At 57.8% G+C, this 25,357-nt stretch overlaps 9 protein-coding genes across 9 annotated transcripts; 3 read left to right on the forward strand and 6 right to left on the reverse strand.

Annotated features, from left to right (window-relative positions):
- Positions 1-866: 866 nt before the first annotated feature.
- GGTG_01578 (ARF GTPase activator) lies at positions 867-4,785 on the forward strand (the record flags this gene model as incomplete). The annotated part of the gene is made up of 6 exons (XM_009219345.1): positions 867-930; positions 1,026-1,159; positions 1,238-1,642; positions 1,749-1,815; positions 1,895-3,287; positions 3,378-4,785. The coding sequence occupies 6 exons, from the start codon at positions 867-869 to the stop codon at positions 4,783-4,785; spliced, it is 3,471 nt and encodes a 1,156-aa protein (XP_009217609.1).
- Positions 4,786-6,125: 1,340 nt separating this feature from the next.
- On the reverse strand, positions 6,126-9,415 carry GGTG_01579 (CAMK protein kinase). Its single transcript, XM_009219346.1, has 6 exons — positions 9,119-9,415; positions 8,492-9,011; positions 8,381-8,425; positions 7,707-8,302; positions 7,266-7,635; positions 6,126-7,204 (listed from the first exon to the last, which is right to left on the reverse strand). Exons 1-6 carry the CDS (start codon positions 9,158-9,160, stop codon positions 6,708-6,710), a joined length of 2,070 nt encoding a protein of 689 aa, XP_009217610.1. The 5' UTR covers positions 9,161-9,415; the 3' UTR covers positions 6,126-6,707.
- Positions 9,416-10,557: 1,142 nt separating this feature from the next.
- On the forward strand, positions 10,558-12,929 carry GGTG_01580 (eukaryotic translation initiation factor 3 subunit M). The gene is made up of 2 exons (XM_009219347.1): positions 10,558-11,436; positions 11,513-12,929. The coding sequence occupies exons 1-2, from the start codon at positions 10,880-10,882 to the stop codon at positions 12,255-12,257; spliced, it is 1,302 nt and encodes a 433-aa protein (XP_009217611.1). The 5' UTR covers positions 10,558-10,879; the 3' UTR covers positions 12,258-12,929.
- On the reverse strand, positions 12,761-14,824 carry GGTG_01581 (hypothetical protein). Its single transcript, XM_009219348.1, has 2 exons — positions 14,248-14,824; positions 12,761-13,619 (listed from the first exon to the last, which is right to left on the reverse strand). Exons 1-2 carry the CDS (start codon positions 14,567-14,569, stop codon positions 12,931-12,933), a joined length of 1,011 nt encoding a protein of 336 aa, XP_009217612.1. The 5' UTR covers positions 14,570-14,824; the 3' UTR covers positions 12,761-12,930.
- A 670-nt stretch (positions 14,825-15,494) lies between these two features.
- Positions 15,495-17,102, reverse strand: GGTG_01582 (hypothetical protein; the record flags this gene model as incomplete). Its single annotated transcript, XM_009219349.1, has 3 exons — positions 15,495-16,094; positions 16,162-16,629; positions 16,692-17,102. The coding sequence occupies 3 exons, from the start codon at positions 17,100-17,102 to the stop codon at positions 15,495-15,497; spliced, it is 1,479 nt and encodes a 492-aa protein (XP_009217613.1).
- A 483-nt stretch (positions 17,103-17,585) lies between these two features.
- Positions 17,586-18,733, reverse strand: GGTG_01583 (hypothetical protein; the record flags this gene model as incomplete). The annotated part of the gene is made up of 2 exons (XM_009219350.1): positions 18,005-18,733; positions 17,586-17,789 (listed from the first exon to the last, which is right to left on the reverse strand). Exons 1-2 carry the CDS (start codon positions 18,194-18,196, stop codon positions 17,586-17,588), a joined length of 396 nt encoding a protein of 131 aa, XP_009217614.1. The 5' UTR covers positions 18,197-18,733.
- A 272-nt stretch (positions 18,734-19,005) lies between these two features.
- On the reverse strand, positions 19,006-19,601 carry GGTG_01584 (hypothetical protein; the record flags this gene model as incomplete). Its single annotated transcript, XM_009219351.1, has 3 exons — positions 19,006-19,049; positions 19,120-19,244; positions 19,585-19,601. 3 exons carry the CDS (start codon positions 19,599-19,601, stop codon positions 19,006-19,008), a joined length of 186 nt encoding a protein of 61 aa, XP_009217615.1.
- Positions 19,602-20,533: 932 nt separating this feature from the next.
- GGTG_01585 (eukaryotic translation initiation factor 2 subunit gamma) lies at positions 20,534-22,784 on the forward strand. The gene is made up of 3 exons (XM_009219352.1): positions 20,534-21,246; positions 21,338-22,324; positions 22,393-22,784. The coding sequence occupies exons 1-3, from the start codon at positions 20,723-20,725 to the stop codon at positions 22,418-22,420; spliced, it is 1,539 nt and encodes a 512-aa protein (XP_009217616.1). The 5' UTR covers positions 20,534-20,722; the 3' UTR covers positions 22,421-22,784.
- Positions 22,785-22,821: 37 nt separating this feature from the next.
- Positions 22,822-25,292, reverse strand: GGTG_01586 (hypothetical protein). Its single transcript, XM_009219353.1, has 4 exons — positions 24,765-25,292; positions 24,292-24,690; positions 23,879-24,204; positions 22,822-23,761 (listed from the first exon to the last, which is right to left on the reverse strand). Exons 1-4 carry the CDS (start codon positions 24,835-24,837, stop codon positions 23,048-23,050), a joined length of 1,512 nt encoding a protein of 503 aa, XP_009217617.1. The 5' UTR covers positions 24,838-25,292; the 3' UTR covers positions 22,822-23,047.
- Positions 25,293-25,357: the final 65 nt, after the last annotated feature.

The raw sequence follows: 25,357 nt of genomic DNA on the forward strand, positions 1-25,357 counted from the left end.
ATTCTCCAGTGATGGGTACCTAGGTAAGTACGCTGTTGCCTTGATCATGCTTGTGGCTTGTTTGGTGAGACTGTTGCTGCGGACATGGTGATGCGTGTTCGACCAAAGTCCACAGTTGCATGTAATGCAGCCAGAACAGGTACACGAACATTGCCCTCGTCGTCGTTGTCACCCGTTCATTGTTCAGCCACGTACCGGTTGAGTAAAGCGGTGGGTGGACATGGATTTCTTGGCTGTTAGAAATGCCAACGTCAAGTGGGTGGGCGCGGAAACATGGAAGCCTCTCCATCTTTTTCTTTTTCCTTCCTCTCTCTGACACGGCCTCTTTTTGGGGATCCCTGGCTTTCGACTTGCCATCTCAGATCCCTCATGCGACTCAGCGATAAGGTGTCCAACTTGCATGGCTGCCTCGTGCGAAAACATCAATGTCGTTGGGTGGCCTGCATGATCTGCCCTCGTGTCGTGTGCTGTGGAGACCCTCCCTGCCTGCCTGCTGAGCGGCTGGTGCAGGTAGGTGACCACATACCCCTGACGTACCGACCCCGCCGGACGCCAGGGCGCAGGAACAGGGACCCAACACCAGACCAAACACCTCACCTGCTGCCCGCCCGCCTCAATGCCTGCCTGCTGTGCTGGTGTGCGACCGTCTCCCGCAGCCTCGCCCAAACCTTGCCAACCACAAACACCCACCGCCCGCAATCGCATACATATCCGCCCCCTCGGCCTTGCTGAGGTCCCGTCGCCCCCATCTCGCCGGCGCTCTTGCGCTTCGGTGTTTGCTCGCCTGCTCGCCTGTCTGCCTCGGTAGCCAGGGGTCACGGCGCCTCAGTCCGTCCGCAGCCTTCCATCACCCGTCTATCTTCAACATGGGTAACGTCTCGAGCCGGCCCGACGAGGCCGCCGCGCTGTATCTCCGCGACCAGAATCGATGTGAGTGCCCGCTCGTGCCCGCCCGAGGCCCTGCGACGGCCTGCCGATCCTGGGATTCGCTTCCCACTGACGCAAACACGACGCATCCTCTGCAGTATCCATCTCTTCCATCGTTGTCACCTCGCCTCGCAAACGCTCCACGATCAATATAGTTCCCAATGCGTTCCCCGCCAGCCGACTAAGCGCGACCCGCCCTCTTGGAGACAACTCCCCCGTCGAATTCGTGCTGGTGCGCTGCCCACCTGCCAGCTGCCTTCCTCGTAGCTCCCCCGGGTCTCGGCTGCTAATACGCCCGCGCTACCTCTAGGATACCGAGACGCTACAGTCCGCCGGGCCGAATTTCATGCTCAAGCTCTCCAACGACGACGAGCTTCACTTCACCTTCAACTTTATTATACGGCAGACTCAGACCTCGGCCGCCCAGCTGAGCTCCCCGGCCATCGGGGCGGCGGACGGCATCGCCAGCCCAGCCACGACAGACACCCACGTCAATAACCTCACCTTTGTCTATGCCTCAACCTCCAGAGAGGTCGAGAACCTGGTGACGAGAGAATTCCACGCCGACCCTAACCTACATAAAAACGCCAACGTCGAACTCGTTGGGGACTACTCCACCGACGGCAGCCCCTCGATAACATTTGAGTGGCCCTGGACATGGAAACCACCCAAGGCGTCAGAGGATAGAGGCGGAGGCTGGCGAAACTCGTGTAGTGTATGTCATGTCGCCCACCCTTGCGCTCGCACAGAGTGCGGCGCGCATGTCGCGCTCCCTGCGCACTTGTCCTTGTTTCCTGCTGACCTTGCGCTGTGCGCCGCAGTTTGTCGAGTACGACCAGCGCGGCCACCGGCTGGTGACCCTGGCCAGCTTTTCGTTCTGGGTAACAAGTATGTTCCGTCTCTCTTCATTTGTCTATATGGCTTTTGCGCCGCGGCAACCTTGGCTGCTAACCATGATCTGCTCTAGACTCAGCCGGTTATATGAGCCAGCCGAACTCTCCGGTCCCTCACTTCCTGCTAAACGCCCCGCCTAAGATTCGAGTCGCGTCAACGCAGTCGGTGGAATCGAGGATCAGTGCTGTTGACATCAACGAGCCGTCCTCCCCGCGGACTGTGGTGGTACACGAGCCCGTGAGCGATACGCCGCCCCCGCCCCCTACAGCGTCGACCCTGGCTGAGCCGGTCAAGGTCGACGTGTCGTGCCCCAGGCCTAGCGATGATGTGGCCGTGACCGACGACGGGCCAGTCTTCAGGGCCACCATCAAGGCGTTGGAGCAGAAGACGGGCAATATGCGCACGCAGACGAAGCGAATCATAAAGAAGGCTGAGCAGGCTCAGGCAGCCCAGGTCGAGGCCAATGACGCTTTCATAGGCATGATCGACTCCCTAAAAGAGGCCTCCATCACCAACGCGAATGCTGTGCGGCCTGCTATCGAGCATTATTTCGACAAAATCGCGCGCGAGATCCTCTACTACGAGAGGCAAAACGCCCTGAATCTACAGCGGATCATCATTGAGCCCCTAACTAAGCTGTACACCCTGGACATCAAGCAGGCCGAGGCCAAGAAGCGCGACTTTGAAGAGGAAAGCAAGGACTACTACGCCTATGTCGGCAAGTATTTGGGCCAGCGCCAGGATTCTGTCAAGACTAAGAAGCTTGCCGAAAGCGACAACAAATACCAGGGGAAGCGACGCAACTTTGAACTCAAGCGATTCGACTACTCCTCGTTCATGCAGGACCTGTCGGGTGGTCGCAAGGAGCAGGAGGTGCTCTCCCACCTGACCAAGTTTGCCGACGCTCAGACCAAGTCCTTCTTGAGAACAAGCAAGAAGATCGAGTCCCTGTTGCCGCAACTAGAAGCCTTATCCAATGAGGTGCAAGTAGCAGATAAGGAGTATCAATATCAGAGGCGCGAGAGGGAGGAGAAGCGCCGGGTGCTGGAGAAGAGCAACGGGGCACCGGCCGAGCCCGAGACCCCGCTGACGGCCACCATGTCGACGACTGCCCAGACGCCTTCGAACGGCAACCCCTCCGGGTCAGAATCCGAGCTCGGACGGGCGGACAGCACAGGCTCGCAGCTGCGCATGATGCCAACAAGTAGTTCTTCTGCCAGCACCGTCATCGGCGACCTCTCCAGATCACCAGGCAGCCTCGGCCACGCCAACGTGAGTGTGGGAAGCCCTCCCGCTCCGTCCAACAAGTTCAAGGGCATCCGCGACCTGGAGGAGAGGGATCCTAGCCAGATGACAGGCTCAGAGAAGAATGCCACGCAAAGGAAGGAAGGACTGTTGTGGTCTCTAAGCCGACCCGGTGGCCACGTCGATCCTCGTGCCGCACTCAACAAGCAAGGCTGGCACAAGTACGTCATCATACTCCTTTGCGCTTCTCCCTCCCCTCCCCCATATTTATGATGCATGCTCACGTAGCTAACACGGTTATTCTTGTATAGATTCTGGATTGTGCTGGACCAAGGCAAACTGTCCGAGTATAGCAACTGGAAGCAAAGGCTGGATCTGCATATGGACCCCATTGACCTCCGCATGGCGTCGGTGCGCGAGGCCAGAAATGCAGAGAGGAGATTTTGTTTTGAGGTCATCACGCCCCAGTTCAAGAGGGTATACCAAGCCACGTCGGAGGAGGATATGAACAGCTGGATCAACGCCATCAACAACGCCCTACAGAGTGCCGTCGAGGGCCGAGGCGTGAGAGACAAGCCATCGCAGGCGCCCGCAGACCAGAATGCCAGCTTCAGACGGGATATTGGGTCTATCCTCACAGGCAAGAGTCCCTCAGTCGGCCATGGCCACGCACACAACAACTCGATGGCCTCGGGAATCCCGGCCCGCCGTACTACGGTGGGAAGCGTGCCGGCAATGCGTAGGACCGGCTCTGCCGGCAGCGGCGAGGAGAACCCCGACAAGCTGCTCCAGGCGCTGCGCGAGAGCGACCAGGGAAACCTTTGGTGCGCCGACTGCGGCTCCAGCTCCAAGGTGGAGTGGGTGTCTATAAATCTCGGCATCATCCTGTGCATCGAGTGCAGCGGCATCCACCGATCGCTCGGCACGCACATCAGCAAGATCCGTTCCCTGACGCTCGACATCACCTCGTTCACCCCCGACATCGTCGAGCTGCTGATGCTTGTTGGCAACCGCGTGGCAAACATGGTATGGGAGGCCAAGCTGGACCACTCGGCGAAGCCCGGCGCCCACGCCACCAGGGAGCAGCGGCTGAGGTTCATCACGGCCAAGTATGCCGACCGGGCCTTCGTGGAGCCCATCTCGACGACACTGTCTCGCTACGGCACGCCCGACGAGACGCTCCTCGCCGCCATCAAAAAGAACGAGATTCAGCAAATCATTTATGCTCTGGCGCTCAAGGCCAACCCCAACGTCACAGACAAGTCCCGCGGCACGCATGCCATATTCTTGGCTTTGGCTGCTGCTAATCCCGCTCCCCCCTCTCCTTCGCCGTCCATGACGCCGCGAGCCGAACCAGAGAAGCCGACTCCCTTCCCTGTCGCCGAGCTGCTGATCCAGAACGGCGCCGAGATCCCGGCCACCATGCCTGCTTTCCCACTCAGCCTCGCGGCACAAAACTACCTGGAACTCAAGCGCGGACGTGCCATAGCCGTGTCTGCAGCCACATCTGGCCAATCTTCAGGAGGCGGTGGTATCGCAGTTGTGCCCGGCGCGTCATCGTCGTCGTCCTTTTCGTCAACCGCGACCCAAGATGGGTCTGGATCGACGCCGGCCGCCATGTCTTCGACCGAAAAGCTCGTACGTGAGCGCGAGGCGCGCCTACAGAAGCGGGTCAGCGCCGGGGGTCGCCTTGCGAAATCACCCATCCCTGAAAGGTAGGGCTATGGGTTGGGCCAACTCTGGAGGCTAGGCCGTGGTGGCTTGCGCCCGCGGTGGAGGCCGCTCTCGGCCAGCTGTCCATGATCATAATGGAACATATTTCTAGGGACACGGCCTGGAATGTGGTGCCAGCCAATGAACTCTGGCCTGAAGGATATAGGGTAAAGCGCGCTCCAAGCACCCTTCTATATATTTATTTTCTCATGTGTATTCGTTCGCAGCCTCGCGTCATCGCGCGCTTAATGTTTTGTTGCACTTCTCCGTTACATTTCCCCCCGGGGCTTGCTTCTACTTTGGTTTATTCAACTTATGAGCCCCCTGTTCTTTTATTTCTCTATTTCTTTCGTCCTCCCTGACTGGCTCTTGCCCTTGTTCACCCGCACACAGTGGGCGACGGTTCTGTTTTTATGCTTTATTGGGGTTTCAGGCACGTCAAGGTCTTCTTGGGCGGTAGTGTGCCGCTGCAACTTTGCGACGCGTTCTGCATAGGCGCTTTTTTTTTTTTCTCTGATGCGAGAAACGGTCGACACGACGGTACGACTGCAGACGCCCATGCCCCGAGAGCAGGACGCGCGGACTTTTGGTACGAGTATTTGGGGCGTGTGGATATCCCTTTCTTCTTATCGTTTAAAAATGGGACAACACGACGGCGGCTCGGCTTTGATTTTCAAAATGACTATGTGTTCTTTTTTTCGTCTTTTCCTTCTTATTCTTGGTTCGGCTCGGATTGGATTCCTCCACCCCTCTTCTTTTCCTTCACGGAGCACGGGTACATCCTGATCACCTCCATGTTTAATCACGCCCTGAGAATATCGACTGGACATCTTACACACTTGCTCATGTCCCCACTGGCGAGATACGAATTGAAGGGGCGTATCTTGCCTCCCTCCTGAGAAGTTGTTCTTGGTTTCTGTTTATCAGGCCCTCGGTGAGAACATCAATGGATGCGTCTCACTCTACAGAAATGGGCAAGGCGTGAGTCGTCGAGTTGAGGGTCTGACATGGCGAGGGCTCCATATAGGCATCTAATTACTTCCCACCTGGACACCTAGGTTGGAGGTTGAGAGGGCCCATGGGCTATGTGACACGTGATGCCAGTGATGACAGCCCAAACACAGCAGCAGAAGTTCATTTTGCGTGGGCATGGCATCCGTCCAAGGAGTCCATGACACACACACACACACACACAGAGAGAGAGAGAGAGAGAGAGAGAGAGAGAGAGAGAGAGAGAGAGAGAGAGAGAGAGAGAGAGAGAGAGAGAGAGAGAGAGAGGAGAGAGAGAGAGACGCAATTAAACCCATGTACACATGGGCCAGGCTAGGTTACAGCGTCAGGATATCCCCTCGAAGGCCTCAAGATCCAGGATGGATAAATATATTTCGCATCTACCTACGCCGGCACCGTGACGAGATGTACGATGGGTGATCAATCACCCAATTGTGTTCCTCCAGTATAGCTCCGAATGACGCCCATTATCCGTCCTCACAGGGAACAGATCCGAGCTCTTGCACAAGTCCCACCCTCCATGCTTTCTGCCAAATTCGGCGACGCTGACAACAAGTTATTTGTACACTGACTCCTTTTTAGCTTGAGAGAAGAAAGAGGAATAGAAATAGCAGGTGAAACCCGAGGAAGATGGCGAAAAACCAAACATTGAAGGGAAGGGTCCAACCGCAACCACCAACCAATAAAAAACATAGATTAAACTAAACCCACATCCTCCGCTCGAAAGTATGAGACACTCTGAAAGAACGTTAGCCCAAATATCGCGACAGAAAAAGAAAAAGAAAAAAGATCCAAAGTATAAAAGGAAGAAAAGGAAGCCCTGATGAAGTTCCAACAACGCCAAACAAAAGCTAAGGGCTAGAGCGAGATGACAATGATCATTGATTTGACAATTGAGGGTTTCTTGTCGGCCGCGCTTAGCGGGCCTTGTCTTTACCCTTTCCCTGCGCCGTCTTGGTCTTGGCCTTCTCCTCGCCAATGTCTGCTGACGGGTAGTTGCTGGTCGGGTCGTGGGCGAAAAGGGCTTCATCACCCTTGCCGCCAGCTTCCATGAACACACCGGGGTCGCGGTTCTCGGACGGTCTGGCTTCCCTGCTCGGGCCGCCGTTGGAAGGTCCAGCACCTGCCGTCTTGTCGGTGACGTTCTTCTTGAACACCTTGACTGTCTCTTGATTCTTGTGGCGGCCATTTGCGGGGACCTTGGTGACTTGGACGGTGTTTATTGAGGAGAGGAGGGTTCGCTCGCGCACCATGCCACGACGGTTGACCTCAAGCCCGGCGAGTCCGCCAACAAGCCCGTCAGTGCTATCGTGAACTGAGGGCCCGCTCTGGGTCATCCAAGGGTGGTTGAGACATTGGTCAACCGTATAGCGCTTCTCCGGGTCCACGATAAGCATGTTGTCGATCAAATGCACTATGAGTGACAGTTTTAGCGAATGATCACGAGATTTGAATAAGAATGGGGGATAGCCTACATGCTGGGTCGCCAACCGAGTCCCAGTAAGGCGAGGGGTAGTTGAATCGGCCCGTCCTGATTTGCTGCGAAAGGTTGTACGGGAAGCTGTCCGAGGTCAACTCGTCCGAGAAGGGCGGGAATCCACAGAGGCAGATATATAGCACAACGCCCAGGGACCAGACGTCGACGGCCTTGGTGTACCTCCGGTGCCGATTGTCGGCAAGAATCTCGGGGGCAACGTAGCTCGGCGTTCCGCAAAGCGTCGTTGTAAAGGACTCCTCTCCGATAATTTTTGCGAGACCAAAGTCTGCAAGCTTTACGTGCAGCTCCCGGTCCATAAGCAAGATATTTTCGGGTTTGATGTCCCGATGCACAATTCCTCGATCATGCTACAAACCGAAACCAAGTTAGCGCGAGCCACGCCATGGCTGCGGGGGAGGGGGTTTGGATCCAAACTTACCAGATACTTCACGCCATGGAAGAGCTGGGAAAAGAGCTTGCGCGACTCAGATTCACCGAGTTTCTGCTTCTCCACAATGAAGTTGAACAGCTCTCCCTCGGGGGCTAGCTCGAGAACCAGGTAGACAGCCTTCGGCTCATTGAAAGTGTCCTTGAGGCATAGGACGTTCGGGTGACTCACTCCCATGAGCACAGCAATTTCGAGCTGCAGCCCCTCGGATTTAGAGCTGCGTTCATCCACGCCGGGGGTCTTGGAGAACACCTTGACCGCATAGCGCTGACCTGATGACTTCTCAACACAGGCGAAAACCTCGGCAAAATGGCCCTTGCCGAGCTTCCCAAGGAGCGTATACTGTTGAGCGAACTTGCTGGTGGAGCGTGACTTGGGGTAGCGGAAAATGAAACGAGCCCTGTCCTTGACAGCAATCTCGTCCTGCTCCTGGAGCTCTCTGCGCTGGTTGCGCCCGACGATGGCCTCGTTGACAAACGTGCCATTGCTCGAGAGATCTTCAAGCACCACGACCGTGTCATTGCCCTTGTGCTCTGCGAATATTAAACAGTGCCGGTTGGAGACAATCGGGTCGTCCACAACGATATCTGTGAATGCCATGTTAGTACATATACCATATTGTGACAATGCCACGCGGGCTAGGACGAAGGGAATTCATAACTTACCGCATTCCGGATGCCTGCCGATAAGATATCCGCCGGAGGGTAGACCTAGATTTCCATGCATGTTAGATGCGGCGCTGTCGTCTTCCCTGCTGTGGGGTCCCATGCCCTTACCCTTCTTCGCCTTGTCGCACGGCTTGTCCTTGTCCTTCTGCTCATCCTCGCTGCCCTTGGGAAGAGGACACGAGCCGCGCTTCCGCAGAACTATACAGCGGCCACCATACCTCGTGTCCAGGGGGAAAATGTAGCCCCAGACACCCTCCTTCACTTCATCCTCGACCTCATCGGACAGTGCGGCCTGGGGATCGACCAGCTGGGACGGAAGAGCTTGTGTGTCGTTCAGTGGCGACGAGAAGCCCTGCTGGGCCAGCGAATTTTGCGCGAGAGACAGCGTCTCCTCGGGGGAACGGTGCACGACCTGGCTCGGGCGGCCCTCGGGCGGCGTGACAGTGCCCTCCTTGTAGGACTGAAGGCTGTCGTCAGTAGTAGAGTGGGTGACGGGTGATGGTAGATGCTGCTTGTGTGAAACGGGCGTCTTTTGGCCCTCGGGGGCGTCGCCGTGCTTGTGCGAAATTCGCTCCGAGCGGCGTGGCTTCTTGAACGACTCGAGCTCGGCGTCGGCAGAGGGAGAACCCTTGAATATGGCAGTTAGAAGACGCAGCGGGTTCATGCGTTTGGCCATGGCAGATGGGAGTTGGTGCCTAGAATGAGTGCCGGCAGGTGGTGATGGTGACGACATACCCGAGTCCGCTTCAATTGGCTGCCCTCGGCGCGCGGAGCCATGGCTTTAAGGTGTGAAGCGCGCAGGGGTCGAGGAACGACGACGTGGTGAGCAACTTGAGCCAAGTCGCTGGGACGTTGATGGTTTTCTGCTCCTGGATGCCTGGTGATACCTTATGGCCGCGCCCTTTTTTTTCGTGTTTGCCAGAGGCCACCAGGTTGGGTGAGGGAGAGCGGCTTGGTTTACTTGGTTGGCTGCTGCACTTCCTGGCGGCAGCCTAGCTTGGGTCGAGGTCCGAGTCTGGGGCTGGGGCTGGGAGAAGCTCGCAACCTAGCAAGGGGTCAACTGCGGAACCAACACGCCGTGTGGAGCAGCTGGCAGGGAGCCGCCAGTCAGCCACGGCGATCAAGTGATTGCCCGCTGGGAGCCTGGTGCACTTTGGAGTGACTCAGGTGGTTTGGTGGATTTGGCAAGGCTTATTCCCGCTCCCTCCCTGCGGCTCGACTGACCAGGCACGCGGCCGCTGGATCCCCAGCAACATGCTGCAGGGGTTCACAGCTCCTGAAGCACAGCCCAGCAGGACATCAATGCACGCCTCCAGTGCTTGTGGATGTGTCGGCGACGAGATCTCCAACAAGCGCACCTCCATGGAGCTCCCTTCCACCACCACCAGCATGAAGCTTGCTGAGACAAGGAGGGCAGGTGATTATTCTCCGTCACCATGCCTGACCGGCAAATATGATTCATATGATCTGTGGGCGAACTCATGATGGAGAATATGAGATCATCAATCCGCCTTCTCGATCTTGCTACATCACCAAATGGATTTCGAGAAGGAGCAGGCGGCCATCACCCAATTAGACGCATCGCAACCTTCATCACGACAGGCTCCGAGGTGCGAGTTCTCAGCGGGCAAATGATGGGTCGGTTGATTGGCAAAGGCACGGTTGCGGTCGCAAGTCCGCGATCAACGAGAACACACCTCCAGATGAGATGGGAAAGGGTCGGGCCGGTTGATCGAGGGACTACGATGCCCGTTAGTTATCAAAGCCCTGAGCCATACCTACATCAACGCTAACGACCAAAATTTGCTGTTGCATGGGCCCAATTATGCACCACTTCCCGACGACAATATGTAGGAAATTTGTGTGTTGCGGGGGCTACAAGGGTCGAAAGAACTAAATATGGACTGTAGGCAGGCGCAGTATGTATGTTATGATGGAGATATTAGAGATCAGCAGGAAGAGCCACCTCGGGCTCAATTACAGCCTCCAGCGTGAGATAATTGACTTGCAGGTCCGGGCGCCGTCGAGGTTCCATATGGTTTGCGCTCGCCCTGCAGCCTCTGCCCCACAGGCGCTCAGAACACCAAACTGTCACCGCCTGTGCTCACGTGACATCCCACCATTTTCTGCCATTCTGGAAAAAAATAACGGCAGCGCAAACAACTGCGAGAGGTGGATATGGCGAGGCAAAGAGGGGTGGATTGGCCTGTGCAAGTCAGTCAATCACGGTTCATGCCCAGACTGTAACACAATCCGCTGGCGCAATACCCTACCCTAATATCCGTCCTATCCCTCTCCCGATTTGTGTTTCTCTTACCGGAGTCAATCACCCCCCTCGCCGTCCGCCGTCGAATCCCGACCCGGCAGACCAAGCCCCGCTTCCGGCGACGAGGACCCCCGAGGCCAAAAACCCCCCAGAGCCCGACACGAAGCCGACCTCGCGCGCTCACAACCGCTGCCGACTAGCGAAGCCGACACGATCACCCCGCAGACACGATGGCGGCCACACAGCAGCCCCAGCTGGTGTTCGTCGATGGCGCCTTCGCTGAGCTGGCCCAGGACATGGCCAACCTGCTCTCCATCGGCGACGAGGTGAAGCCGCTGCTGGAGAAGGAGCAGGAGGAGGAGGCGCTGGCCAGTATCGTCAAGGCCTCGACTAGTCTCAACTCCATTCCCGAGAAGGAGTTCACAGGCGCCTACAACGCTCTCGTCTACCTCGTCCTCCAGTCCAAGGAGCCCAAGAAGCATCTCCCGACAGTCTGCCAGAACCTGACCAAGCCCGTCACGTCATCACCTCAACATGGCGCCCAGTTGGCGCTGTTCGAGCTCACCAGCATATTCAACCTGCTGAAGCCCGCCGACCCTGTGCGCTTCCACGTCCTCATTCAGGTCGTCCGCTTTTACAAGATCCACAACCTGCCCATCTCAGAACACCTGAAGGGCGCTTTGAAAAACCTGCCGAGGTGGCTTGAGACTTGGGAGAGCTCCGAGGAGGACTGCAGGAAGATTTACCTCGAGGTTGTCGATATCATGACGGCAGCCAACGAGGAAGAGTGAGTCTCACGGAGAAAAGACGGCACAACAAGGCGACGTGATTTGTTTCGTAGCTGACACGACTGGTTTTGGTAGGGAGGCTTACCAGCATCTGCTCAAGGCACTCCGCACGTATGACGCAGACGAGGACGAGGAGAGCTCCTCAGAGGAGGCACAGCAATTTGCGCTACGGGCCGTGCGCATGGCCATATCGTCACCCACCAGGCTCTCATACGAGGACCTGCGGCCGCTTCAGCCGGTCGAGGCACTCCGCGAGTCGCACCCAGTTCATTTCCAGCTGCTGGAAATCTTCTGCGAGCGGGACCTGGACGACTATGACGACTTCAGGGAGGAGCACGAGGGCTTCATAGAGAAGGAGAAGCTCGACCACGATGTGCTCTGCCGCAAGATGCGCCTGCTCACCTTTGCGTCCTTGGCGGCCTCCAATATGCAGACAAGGGAGATTTCGTACAAGGATATCACCAAGGCGCTGCAGATCCCCTCAGAAGACGTCGAGATGTGGGCCATCGACGTGATCCGCGCGGGCCTGGTCGAGGGCAAGCTGTCGCAGAAGAAGAACGTTTTCCTGATCCACTCGGTCAAGTATCGTATCTTTGGCGAGAAGCAGTGGCGCCAGCTCCTGAGCACGCTGGAGAAGACAAAGAAGACGGTGGGCGGGCTCCTCGCCACCTTGCGCAAGGAGGAGGCAAACGCGCAGCAGGAGGCAGAGCGCAAACTGGTCGAGACGAGCGGCCAGCAGGGCGGCGGCGGAGACCGCCAGAGACGTGGTGGGCGCGGACAACAACAATCTCAGCGTGAGCGCAACGACCGCGACGACTAAGGCGGGCTTTATGGGATCACCTCTGGTCTTTTTTCATGTGCAAAAGAGAAGAAAAAAATAATACAAAATTCGACTAGACAACGCTGCCAGGAAGGGTCAGGATTATGTTTAAAGTACCAACCCACACACTTTTCGCGGAGTTGGCGGGGCTTGGGGTAGGGCGGTTTCCCATGGTCGTTATAGAATGGCCAAGTTCAATGGGTGGCGCTTTTTTTATACGGCAACTTCATACCTCGTCTCTCCCTATCTGACATGATATTTTTTGGGGAGGGGGGTTCAAAAGGCATTAACTTTACGTTGGTGTTCATTTTTTTTTGAGAGCCGAACGAAGGATGGCAACGCGAGATTCATTCCACAAGGCGGCTGAAGCTGTATCGACACGATCACTCCCAGGGGATGATGACATCATGATACTTTCGACTACGCAGCAGCGGGGGAAAGCGGCAAAGAGAGGAGTGAGCAAAACGGAGCCAAGCAAACGCCACACTGACTGTCTATGATGATGGAATGTATCTCGCCGTTGGCGGCTGTTTATTATGGCTAAGGTATGGTATGTTGTATGCACAAAAGAACCCGTCTATCGAAAGAACAATGGCGTCCGCAGGACATGTGGTGATAGCTGGGAGGAGGAGGAGGAGGGGTGGAGACCAAAAGCCCAGCGATGGCGGGGGCTCTAGAAGTCGGGGCCGAGCCGGCTAGCGAGCTGCTTCCTGGTCTCGGCATTGACGGCGTCCGGGGCGGCGGTGGCGGGGATCTTGACGACGCGGCCCTCGCGCTCGTAGTGGTCGACGACGGGCATGCTGGTCTCGACAAAGGTGCGGAAGCGCTTGCGGATGCTCTCGGCGTTGTCGTCGGAGCGGCCGCTCGTCTTGCCGCGGTCGAGCAGGCGGCGCTCCATCTCGGCCTCGGGACAGTCGTAGAACAGGACGAACTTGGCGGGGCACACGGCCTCCTCGAACTTGAGGGCCTGGTCCATCTTGCGGGGGAAGCCGTCGATGAGGAAGCGGGGCTTCTTCTTGCCGGCCTTGCCGTCTGCGGAACCGCCCATGGCCTCCTTCATGGCGTTCTCGAGCAGCTGGATCGTCACCTCCATGGGCACGATCTTGCCGTCGCGTATGTAGTCCTTGATGAGCTGGCCGAACTCGGAGCCCGGCCGCTCCTGCTCGGCGCGCAGCAGGTCGCCGGCCGACAGGTGCGTGAAACCGTACTGGTCCACCAGGCGCGCGCACTGGGTGCCCTTGCCGGCCCCGGGCCCGCCGAGCACGAAGATGACCGTCACGTCGTCGCTGGAGAAGGTCGGCGTCGTCTTGGTCGCCGTGGGCAGCCGACCCGCCTTCTTGGCCTCCTCGATCGATGGCATGTCTGCTGGTGGCGGAGGGGGGTGGGGAGAGGGTTGAACAGTCAGATAACGAGAACCGAAACCAAGCACTAGAGAGGAAGAATACGCGCAGACGGAGAGCGGTTTGCGTTGAGCTTCTCTGAGGCAAGTGCCTTTGGAGAGACGAGGATTGCTCGCAGAGGAAGAAAGAAAAGGGTGGGCAGAAGCCGGAAGCGATGAACAGCATGCGCCAGCCAAGGAGGGGCAGGACTTGGACAGGGTCTGGTCGCACCACCCGTTTGCTGTCTATGGGCGATGTTGGCCGTTCGTGAATGGCTACACACCACTGAAGGTATGGGCTAGCGTCGCATGACGTAGCGGAGCGGTTGCATATTCCGGCTGGCGGCTGCCACCTTGCGCTTCCTTGAAGCAAGCATATGCTTCCAGCTCTCTCCCCCAGTGGGCTCATTCTCAACTGCGCTGCAGCCGCCCCCAACACCCTCGGCTTACCACCGCCCAGCCAATTGCACAACAAAACCACGGCGCGAGCTGGCCCGTCCAACTATGGAGGGGCTCCAAACAGACGTGTGGAGGGGAGGTAGGCGTGACCGGACAACCTCGTGTCCAAGTGCCACCCAACAACCTAGAAAGCTCTCAATCTGTAGCACTCACCTTTCTCGTTCCTCTGGTTGACCAGCATTATGTACGTGCCGCTCGAGAGGGCAATGACGACGAGGAACGGCCAGAACTTGATCCCACTCTGCGGCGGCGGAGGCGGAGGAGGAGGTGGCGGCGGCGGAGTCGAGCTGTAGGGTCTGCTGCACCGTCGTGCTGCACTGGCGGCGCGGGCCTGGAGTCCATTGCGACTGCTGCCGCTGGTGGCTACACAGCGCTGCTGGAGGGTCCGAAGGCCAGTCGTTTGCAAAGTAGGTGCAGCGTGTGTCCTCGCCAGCTGCCGCCAGAGGGAGCGTGGCATCGAAGCCCGGGCAGCCATTTCGGTCCGGCGGTCCTCACTGGGATCTGGGTGCGCTGGAGCTCGGATCGGGGGTGAGGAGGAGGATTGGGAGGATTCGTTTTCTGGTATGGTGCCTTGGGCTGGCAGCTTCGACTTTCTCGGGTTAAAAGTACAAGAACAAAAAAAAAAAAAAAGGGAACGCCAGGTGAGCTGCTTGTTCTAGGTGCGTGGCATTGGATTCACGCTCCGACTCGCTCAAGCATCAACTCGGGCGGGAGCAGGGATTGTTTATCGGGTGCCCCTGAAGGTTATCGTCCATCCCGGTCGATCTGGCCGCCACTGCTTCTTGCTTGCTCCCCACAGCTGAATGGAGCTCAAGCACCAAAGGAATCCACCTCACAGCCCAAGGCCTGCTTCGTGGAGTGGCACACGCTGTGGCTTGGCAGAGCCAACGAAACCGCCCAAAATATGCCAGTACTTGTATCCAACACTATCAAAAGGCGAGCCAGCCAATTTATGGAGACACGGATTTCTTTTGTCTCTATCGACTGTGATATACCTACGTGGTAGCTACCTGGCTTCCAAGGCAGACCACCCAGGCCGTCTTGTTCACAAAGACACACATTCTTGCCATACTATACATGTATTCGTCTGCATTAACACGATTGTGGAAACCTCCCAGCCATTTGCCTCCCACGCGCCTTCATTCGAGGCCATATCCGCATTGTCCCCTCCAAGATAACGCCGTTGTGGTATAAAAAAGAGAATAAGAATGAGCCCGTATAAAGAAACCGGGGTCAAAAACGCAAAGGGTTCAGCTCCGCTGCACGCAGGAGAGAAAATGGTGTTCTAGAAGTGAAAGGAAAGAACAAAGGAAAAGGTGACAAAATGTCAAGATATTCAAGATTTTTTAATTTTTGAACACCACTCAACCCAAGTCAGCGACCAGGCTCGGCATCGCGCCTCACCTGAACGTGGACTGGTTTGGAGGCGGGCTCTTCACCACAGCGTCGGCGTATGCGCCGGGGATCGGCACAGCGTCGTACTGGGCCTCTCCTGGTGCTTGTGGTGCGGCGGCGGGCGCTGCAGCGGGTGCGTAGAAGCTGCTTGCGGGGCCGGCTGTTGATGAAGCTGGTGAGTCGAAGCCGTTTTGTGCCGTCTTGGGTGTGGCTGATGGGGCCTTGACTGGCGGCGCCTGGAGCTTGAAGGTCTGGGCCGGCGCCGCGGGGCCAAAGGACGACTGCGGCTCGGGCATGGGCCTGCCGCCAGGGGTGAAGGGCGACGCCTCCTCGATGTCGCCGAGTGAGCGGTAGGCCTGGGGAGGGAACCGTGGGGACATGGCGTATTGAGAGAAGGCAGGGGACTTGGGGCCAAAGCCAGGGGTGTTGGGCGCAGACTGGGTGCGGAGCTGGGCCAGGTAAAGATCGGAACGGGCCTTGTCGCGGCTGTCCATGGACTTGTGGAGCTTGCGCTTCGAGTAGTAGCGGTAGAAGACGATGCTGTAGAGGATGATGGCGATGACCTCAATCACGATTTCGATTATGATGCAGACAAAGGACCAGTTCTAAATGGCGCACGGTTAGTCAGGATGCTCAAGATAGACGCGGTGTCCATAAAACAGTTTGACATACCTGGAGACGGCAGAGGAGCGCGTAGTCGACCTTGTCGTCGTAAAGCTCCGACCTGTGGTTCTGCACACAGGACCAGCCCCACATGTCCTGGTTGCCGCTGTTGCTGCGCTGGCTCTGGAAGACGGCGGCGGCGATGACCCACATGATCATGCTGAAGATGAACCAGCCGACAGCGAAGAGCGTGTAGTAGACTCCGACCTTCTCAGCCCGTCGGTGTCCGCCACGGCAGTAGGCCCAGAAGACGGTAATGCAGATGCAGAGCGAGATGCAGGCGACGGTGAGAACGAGGATCTGCGGCCAAGGGTTCGTCGTTGTCGACCAGGAGGGCATGCCGTTCTGTGTCGGCAGGCTCCGGGTGGCGTTGAAGATAGTGAAGGTCGTCGATATCATGGCGAGGATGATCAGACTGCAGCTGAAGTTGACTCCGCGGAGCGCAAACTTGGCCATGCGCACTCGGGTTTTGATTTTCTTAAGTCCGTGTGTTAGCGGCTTATTCCCTGACCATGGACCATTCCAAGGAGCTATCATACCAGATCCTTCGCTTGCATCACGTCCGTCGATGCTTCCCTCCTCTCCAGGATCTGCTCCTCCCTGAAGGTCGGGCTCAAGGGGTTATCGATCTTGCGCGCGGGCATCCCTGGTGCCCTCATCGCACTCTTGAGCGGCGACATCGGGGTCATGGGGACGGCAGTAGCCTCGTTGTTATTAATGTATCCGAACCCCATGTCGGAAGGCTGTGCCTGGGCACGGTAAGCCTTCTCATCATCGAACGGCTTCTTCCCGGTGTCCTCGATGGGAGAGTGGATCGAGGTGGCCTCGGCGAAGCGAGGAGTCCTCGGGTTCTTCAGAGACGAGGTCGACGAGGTCGACGAGGTCGAAGACTTCCGGATAGGGCTGAGGTTCAGAGCGGCGGGCCGCTTCTTCTCGTCACCAAACGCCATGGTGATGTATGTGTCTGTGCTGCAACGTGAAGGGAAAGTAAGGCGCAAGAAGTGCCAGACTTCTGTTGGACACAAGTGGGAATGGTTATATGGGATGGGATCCCAAGGTGGTAGCCGTGGGCATGCAGGTTAAAGTGCTTGCGAGGCGCCGCTGTTCCCGATGGTGAGAAGAGGAAATGAGAGACCAGCTGTCGAGGAGGCAGAAAGATCCAAGAATGGATATGGCTTGGGGGAGGCCAATGGTTTTGAGTAGGCGCCGACAGCCCCCAGGGCGATATAATTTGGCTTCGTGGTTGGCCCCGCTGTATGCGCCGGGTTAGCGGGCGGACAAGACAGCGAGCGGGCAGCCGGAGTGCGTACCTTGGACAAGGGGGTCGAGTCTGGCTCCCGGCGGCAGCAGCTGATAGGGCAGGTGGCTGGATTCCCCAATACTAGTCGAGCGAAAATAGACGCCCGAGCAGGTGACGGGGTGGCGTCTGGGAATTACACAGGCTGGCCCTCTCTGCACGATCGGCCCAGGCCCAGCGCGTGATGTTGCGAGTCTGAGGTGCGTCGGCGGTTGTGCTTCTCGATGCCGTGTTTGCGAGGCGCCGCTAGTCTTGGTTTTCCGGTGGCCAGCTCACTTGTTGGTCTAGTCCCGAAGCTCTTGCAGTCGCACAACGCTGTCGTGGAAACAAGGAGGAGGGTCTGGGGGGAAAAGGGGATGCAGACGAAGGAGGGATATTCCAGCTATACAACCACCTAGATAAACTGTCCTTCGAGCGGGCTGCCAACAGAGACGACCAAAATGAGGGGTTGGCCCGAAGGTGCATGAGATTTTTTCGCGAGTGAGCAATGTACCCTCTCGGCACGCATGTAAGGTGCTCAAAATATCCATCACTCTGCCCTCCCCCGTCGCTCACGATCCTGAGCGGATCGACGGGAAGTGTGCGCGGGTCGCCCACCCTGGGAGGCAGGAGCGGCGCGAGGAGGCATTCGAGGGGGGTGAGGAGCTGGGAGCCCGTCGTCTGCCGCCCCAGCTGGGAGTGTGCCATGCCGGAACCGCCATCTGCAGGCGCGAGGCACTGATTGGGCCTGGCCGCCGTGGCACTCATCGTCGGCTGCGCTGTGATAGGCCGGCCGGCCACACCAAGCTGGGCCGGCAGGGGGTTGGAGGGCGAGGGTGCGATCTGGTCAGCGGCAAGAGCTGCAGTTTGCGCAAGAAAACACCCTCGACAGCCGGACTCGACTGAGGGGAGACCTGCAATCCTGGCCCAGTTGCCGCCCTCTGCAGGTGATCGGTCCCTGGACCCTGGTCGGTTGCCCCATATTTAATCGGCCACTCGGCCAATCCCTGCTGGTCGGCGCAACCCCAGCCTGCCAGTCTGAGCGGCGCGAGCCCCTGATAGGCTAGCGGCTGAAAACGAGTTTGGAAGGTTTCCAAGAGACCCAGCCAATGACAGCTGTGGGATTGTGTGACGACCTGCATGAGGCCGCTTTAGCCTGGCGGTAAGCGACTAATCCTGGCTCACATCCGAGAGAAGCGGCCCCCAGCAATGACAAACAGAACGTGGGAGACTGGGTGACGGGTGGCACCATGCGACGAGCAAGACGGAGGGGAGCATGGGAGGTAGGGGAGCTGGTCAGCCCGAGCAAAGCGGCCCAGCTGGGCGATCACAACCCCCTCTGTGGCAGGACTGGGCGGGAGAAGCTGGATTGAAGGGAGATATGCTGGCTGGGTTGACTTAGTGACGCGGACAACGGGCAGTCATCCGAGCGAGCGACCGTTCCAACCGACCGACCAGCCAACAAAGGGAGGAAGCCGTCTTGGTGCAACCCCTCATCCCATCGTGACACCAACCATCGCCACATCGGTGTGGGTGCGAGGCGGGCGGTTGGGGATCCGAAGGTCGCAGGACTTTTTCTAGCTCCATGACGACGATTGATGACTGAGGGGGCACGAATACCCTGAATAGAAATAATCCACCACAAAAACTGATCTTAGTGGAGAACACATGAGTGCTGACACTGCACTCACCAGGCAGTCGATCGCAGTACAAGCTGCGCGGAGGCGTCGAGGTACAATACCTGACGCCAACCAAGATCACCTCCCCGTTGCCCGCATATGGGCCCCAAAAAGAAAGCAGTGATAACCAGGTGGGGCTGCCATGGTTTTGGTACGTTCAATCAATATTTCCCCGAGCCTCGGACGATGCGAGCGCTATAAGAGCCCCGTCCCCACCCGCTATGTGACGACTATTTCCGTTCATTGAAGATGCATGTGCCGCCCTGGTTGCAATCTGGGTGAATTTGGGATTCTGCTCGAGACGGTGGGTGGTGTGGGTGAGTGACCGAACCCCCTGGAAAGGGAAGGTTTGTGCGGTGCGCGTGTCCAATGTCAGCACGGTTGACACATCCTCTATTGGCCCGCCGCCGATGGAGGCTTGGCACTGTCGTCGTCCAGAAGCGGTGAGAATGCGACCTCACCATCTCACCCACTCACACCCAGCCTGACGACATTTTGTGCGCCGAGCTTTCGCCCATGTGTTTGTGCATCGGGCTAGACCCTCCGGCTGGCCGTAGCTATATTTAGAGCTGCACCTACCAGCCTATCGAGAAACCTCCTCTCCAACCAATGCGGGAGAAACGGCCGTGCCTTGTTGGCCGGGCTTGAACTCGCGGGTGCTGTTTCCTGCCGCACCACCACTCTCATCTCCCGACACAAATCGGGCGTTCCCGGTCTGGGCCGCATGGGAGTGCCGGCTAGCGAGATAGAACGAGGTTTGTGATAAAAACCCGTAGGGTTTGTGGGATATCCGTGCGTTCACAGAAACAAGACCCTTTTTGTTGGTGATGTATAGATGTTGTGCCCAAGTCATGCATGGTGCTCCGGGGGCCCAGTGTTTATTTACCCGGGTACCAAGTCAATATGCTAACAAGTTGCTGGCTCGCGTTGCCCTTGTTTCTTTGTGTGTTTATATGGAACGTGGTCGTTTCTGATCTGGCAGAGAAGAAGGTCCTCGGGCGTGCAACTCCTGTGGGCACCGTTGTACTGGCGTTAAACTGACACTCTGACACTCTGAAGAAAAACAAAACACCGGATGGGTTCGTGTTATCAAGAATGAACAGTCCAACAAAACCTGTGGCACAGGAGGGCCCTCCACAAGACGGGAACTGGCACCACAACCTCAACCCTACATTTCGTGGCCGGCACCGAGTGCTCTGTCTTCCGTGACCGACTCCGTCTCGTCTCGCCGGAGCGGCGGGGCGCCCCGGTAGCTCTTATCGATGTGTTATCGGGGCTTATTAATGTGGGAACCCGATGCGAGGTACATCCCCCACTGAGGTTGGGCGGGCGGACTGGAGGTTACCAAGGTACCCCGCGAATCGGGCAGTCCTCCCATTGAGTCATGGAACAGGCAGGTCGAGGCTACACACCAAAATTTCCAAAAGGCGGCGATACTGTAAAATCTTGGTCGTGACTTTGAACCTACGAGCCACGACACCCAAACCCCCACGAGGCCAACGACGCCATCGTCAGCCGCAACGCCCAAACGCCAGCCCGACCTCATCCGCTGTCGACCTCTTCCCCCCGCACATCCCGGCGCAAACCAAGTCGCGAATTCTACCCCACCATCATCATGGCCACCAACGGCGACAAGTTTGGCAACGACGTGGAGTCCGAGTCTGACTCTGGCCCCGACTCTCCTAACCTCGATGCCCAGGACCTTTCCGACAACGATATCGACGACAAGCCGCTCAAGTCGGCGCTGAAGAAGACTGCCCCGCCCCCTCCAGTCCAGCGGCCCGAGCTGCCGCCGCAAACAGACCCCAAGGACCTCGACGTCAGCGCGCTGAATCCCTTGACTCCCGAGATCATCGCGAGGCAAGCAACCATCAACATCGGTACCATCGGCCATGTCGCCCACGGAAAATCCACAGTCGTCAAGGCCATCTCGGGCGTCCAGACTGTCCGCTTCAAGAACGAGCTGATCCGCAACATTACCATCAAGCTGGGTTACGCCAATGCCAAGATCTACAAGTGCGACAACCCAGAGTGCCCCCGGCCCAGCGCCTTCCGGAGCTACAAGAGTGAGAAGGAGGTCGACCCTCCTTGCGAGAGGGACGGTTGCGAGGGAACCTATCGCCTGCTCAGACATGTCTCGTAAGTCTGGTTCGGGGCACCCGCTGCCTCGCCCCGTAATATCGCAGCCAGCGCACATGAGTATCTCTGACGTTATCCCGCCGAGACGTAGCTTCGTCGACTGCCCCGGTCACGATATTCTCATGAGCACCATGCTGTCAGGAGCCGCCGTCATGGACGCCGCCCTCCTACTGATCGCCGGAAACGAATCCTGCCCCCAGCCCCAGACTTCGGAGCATCTTGCTGCCATCGAGATCATGAAGCTCGAAAACATCATCATCCTGCAGAACAAGGTCGACCTGATGCGGGAAGAGGCCGCCCAGCAGCACTACCAGTCTATTCTGAAGTTCATTCGCGGTACCGTTGCTGGAAAGTCGCCCATCATCCCCATCTCGGCCCAGCTGAAGTTCAACATCGATGCCGTCGTCGAGGCCATTGTCAACACTGTCCCCGTTCCTCCCAGGGATTTCTCGATGGACCCGCAGATGATTGTTATCCGCTCCTTCGACGTTAACAAGCCCGGCGCTGAGATTGACGATCTCAAGGGCGGTGTTGCCGGTGGCAGTATCCTCCACGGTATCCTGAAGCTCGGCGATGAAATCGAGATTAGGCCAGGTATCGTCACTCGTGACGACAAGGGAGACCTCCAGTGCACCCCGATTTTCAGCCGCATCGTTTCCCTCAACTCGGAGGCCAACGACCTCAAGTACGCCGTGCCCGGTGGTCTTATCGGCGTCGGCACCCGCATCGACCCCACCCTTTGCAGAGCCGACCGTCTGGTTGGCCATGTGCTTGGCCTCAAGGGCCGCCTTCCCGACATCTATAGCGAGATCGAGGTCAACTTCTACCTGCTCCGCAGGTTGCTTGGTGTGAGGACCGCGGACGGAAAGCAGGCCAAGGTCGAGAAGCTGGCCAAGAACGAAGTCATCATGGTCAACATTGGCTCGACGTCCACCGGTGCCAAGGTCTCTGCCATCAAGAAGGATGCCGCAAAGCTGATTCTCACCAGTCCTGCATGCACAAATATCGGCGAGAAGGTTGCCCTGAGTCGCCGTATTGAGAAGCACTGGCGTCTTATCGGATGGGCTACCATTGCTGCGTACGCACCATCCCTCTCCTTATGTAAAAGTCATTCTGTGATGGCCATGAACGCTAACTTTGTAATAGGGGTAAAACACTCGAGCCGACGGCTTAGGTTGGGTTTTCTTAAAAATGGGCACGGTGTAATGGGGATGGGAACGCGTCAGGCAAAAGCATTTGGGGGCACGCACTTCTGCAGTTCAATGTATGGGCAGGAAAAGGACCCGTTCTCTGAAATCTTGACAGGTAAACCACCAAGGCTGGGGCATGCGATAGCAGCCGAACTCATGGGATGGCCGCACATAGAGATGCATCCCCGTGCGAGTTTTCAAGCTTTCACTAGCCTCATCGTTTCACTATTTAGCGTCTCGGTCTGTGACATGATTAGTAGCCGGGGCATTTTGGCCGGTAACAAAAGCCAGGGAGGCCAAGGTTGAAATGTTCACGTTCCCTGCATAAAATCCTGCGCTCCGTATAAACGAAATGGCCGGGCGAGCTGAAGGCGCTCAAGGCCCTGGGAGATGGCACCCATACGTCTCGGATCAGGTTTCTTTGGGACCTAGTACGGTGGGGAAAAGAGCTAGCGATATGGCCAAGATCACCAGGGAGAAATACACAAGACTTAGGGAACACACGACGCCCGAAGAGTGTTTGTACGAAGCAGGAAACCATGCCTACAGGATAAACTTCCGGTAATGAACCCCTCTAGCACTTCGAAACAGGAGGCTTTTATTTGGCTGCCCTATTTCCTCACTTTCCTGGCATGTTTGACGAGATTCTCTATCACGCCCTCAAACGCTTCCCGGTCGCCAATCTTTTCGTCCGTCTTCTTCTGCCAGTACTCGAGCATCTCCTTGGCCGAGGTCTCCATGGCCTCCAGCTTCTTCACGTGCTCCCTGAGCTCCCGGTCCGTCATGCCGTCCAGCGCCTGGTCCGTGGTCATGCACAGCTGCTTGGCGGCGACCAGGTCGAGCGTCGGCTCGGCGGCCGCGCCCTTGCGCTGCTTCGCCGAGCCGCCGCCACCGCCGCCGCCTGGAGAATCCACGCTTGTGCTCGACGCGTTGGCGTCCGACTGCTTGAGCTTCGAGGCGCCCGAGCGCTCGTCAGTCGATGTCCGCAGGGAACCGCTGCTGCCCGTCCGGTGGAGGGAGGGCAGCACGAGCTTCTTTTGCTTTGATGCTGGGAGGATCTCGTCCAGGTCCACGGGCACGCCGAGGGATACGAGAAAGAGTCGCCGTATGCGCGACCGGATCCAGTCGGGTGGCTGGAGTGGAGGAGGCGCCACCAGCTGTGCCCAGAGGGAAGCGCTCCTCGGGGTCTGGAAGATTGGGTTGTCTTTGGGGAACGAATGGACCACTGTAATTTCGTCGTCGTCTGGGGGGTAGATAGCGTTGAGGTATGGTTCTGTGGCGGACATGACCTCACTGGCGTCCATTCCTTCAAAGTCCGGTATGGGCTATGCGGAATAGTAATGTCAGTGAAGGCGAATAATAGTATTCATGTCGTGAAGTAGGTTAGGAAGCCAGGCGTTGTGATCCGGTCGACCAACGAGATAAGGGTAATCGACACTTACAAAGGAGGGCGTGTATTGTTGCGGCGGTGCAACAGCCGCCGGAGGAGCCGTAGCGGGCTCAGGAGCAGGTGGTGGTGCCTGGAAGCCGTCGTCGAAGTCGCTAAAGTCGTCTTCATCACCGCCGCCACCTTCCTCAAAATCGTCAAAATCGTCCCCAAAGTCATCATCGGCGTCGTCACTATCAGCTTGGGTCTCCGGGCGCTCGTCCGGTGCTTCATGCCCGGCTGGAGACGGCGGGTCGGACGTCGTGCTCATCCCTTCTATCGGTGACTTTTCCGGTGCACGATCTGTTGGAGGTGATGATATAGATGGTGCTATTGGAGTATCTACGCCAAGAAAATCCGTCAACATGTGTGCACCTCGAGAGCGAGGAGTAGGAAGACTGCGAGCAAGCAAGAGCTACACTGTCGTACCGGCCGCAGCGTCGCCGTCATCCTTGGTCTTCTCCTCAGCCTTCAGCACTTCGTCCGGCTCAGGATCCGACCCGTGGTGCTTCTCTGGGTGTGTGACGGACCCAATCGAGTCCGGCGTCTCCTCCACCACGGTCCGCGGAATCGGCTGTCCGCCGGGCGTAGGCGACTGTGATCCAGCCACCCCACTCGCGGGTTCATACGCCGGGGTGTCGGGGATTACAGCAATCTCGTCCGGCTCGGCGTCGCCCTCCCGTTTCTTATACGCCTCGGTCCCCGGGACCTCGCCGTAGGAAGGCTCATCGCTGACCTTCTCTACACGGAGCCTGGGGAGGGGCGAGCCCCTGGACTCGGCGGGAGCCGACTGCGCATCCGAGAAGTGGTCTTCCGACTCTGACGACTCTGGGCCGGCAAGTCAGCAGCTGGTCCCGGGACACGATCCAGGGCTGGGTTTGCACCGGGCGGCGTGGTCTCACCTAGCCCATGGGCACCTGGGTCCTTGGTGTTTGTCCTCTTCGGAGGAGTCAAACTATCTCTACGACCTGTCATAACGAATGCCGGAACTGCAGAGATGCGTTGACGGCTGTCAGATGCGCATCCGCGGGCGAAGACTTGAGGCCAAAGCGACGAGGACCGGTGTTTCGAGACGGGCCGGGCGAAGAGCTCGGACGGGTGGTGTAGTGCAGTATCTGGGCGGCTCAGGGGTGGAGGGAAGGAGGGGCGGGATGTTGATTGAGCGGATAGGTGTGGGCCAAGGAAAGGCCTGATCTCGACCACACGGGCACGTTGGTCTAGGTGGTGGCAGTGGCTCAGGGTTCGGGAACAAGCAAGAGTTGGCCCTGCGAGAAGACCAACTAAGGCAAAGCTCCAGCGAGGATCAAGAGCAAAAGCGATGAACGGTACCGGTGGGGGTTGGAGCGGCGGCCACAGGGATCAAGTGTGCTCCTGCCTTAGCTGTTCTCACTGTTCTCACTGTCCTCGCTGACGTCGTGGGTTCGAACTCGTCCGCTCACGAATCAGGCGTCTTGCAAGCCCGCACGGCTGGGTCAAGGAGCCTCGACCCAGAGCG

The sequence above is a fragment of the Gaeumannomyces tritici genome (assembly GCF_000145635.1).
Source record: "Gaeumannomyces tritici R3-111a-1 unplaced genomic scaffold supercont2.1, whole genome shotgun sequence".
In the NCBI taxonomy this organism is placed as follows: domain Eukaryota; kingdom Fungi; phylum Ascomycota; class Sordariomycetes; order Magnaporthales; family Magnaporthaceae; genus Gaeumannomyces; species Gaeumannomyces tritici.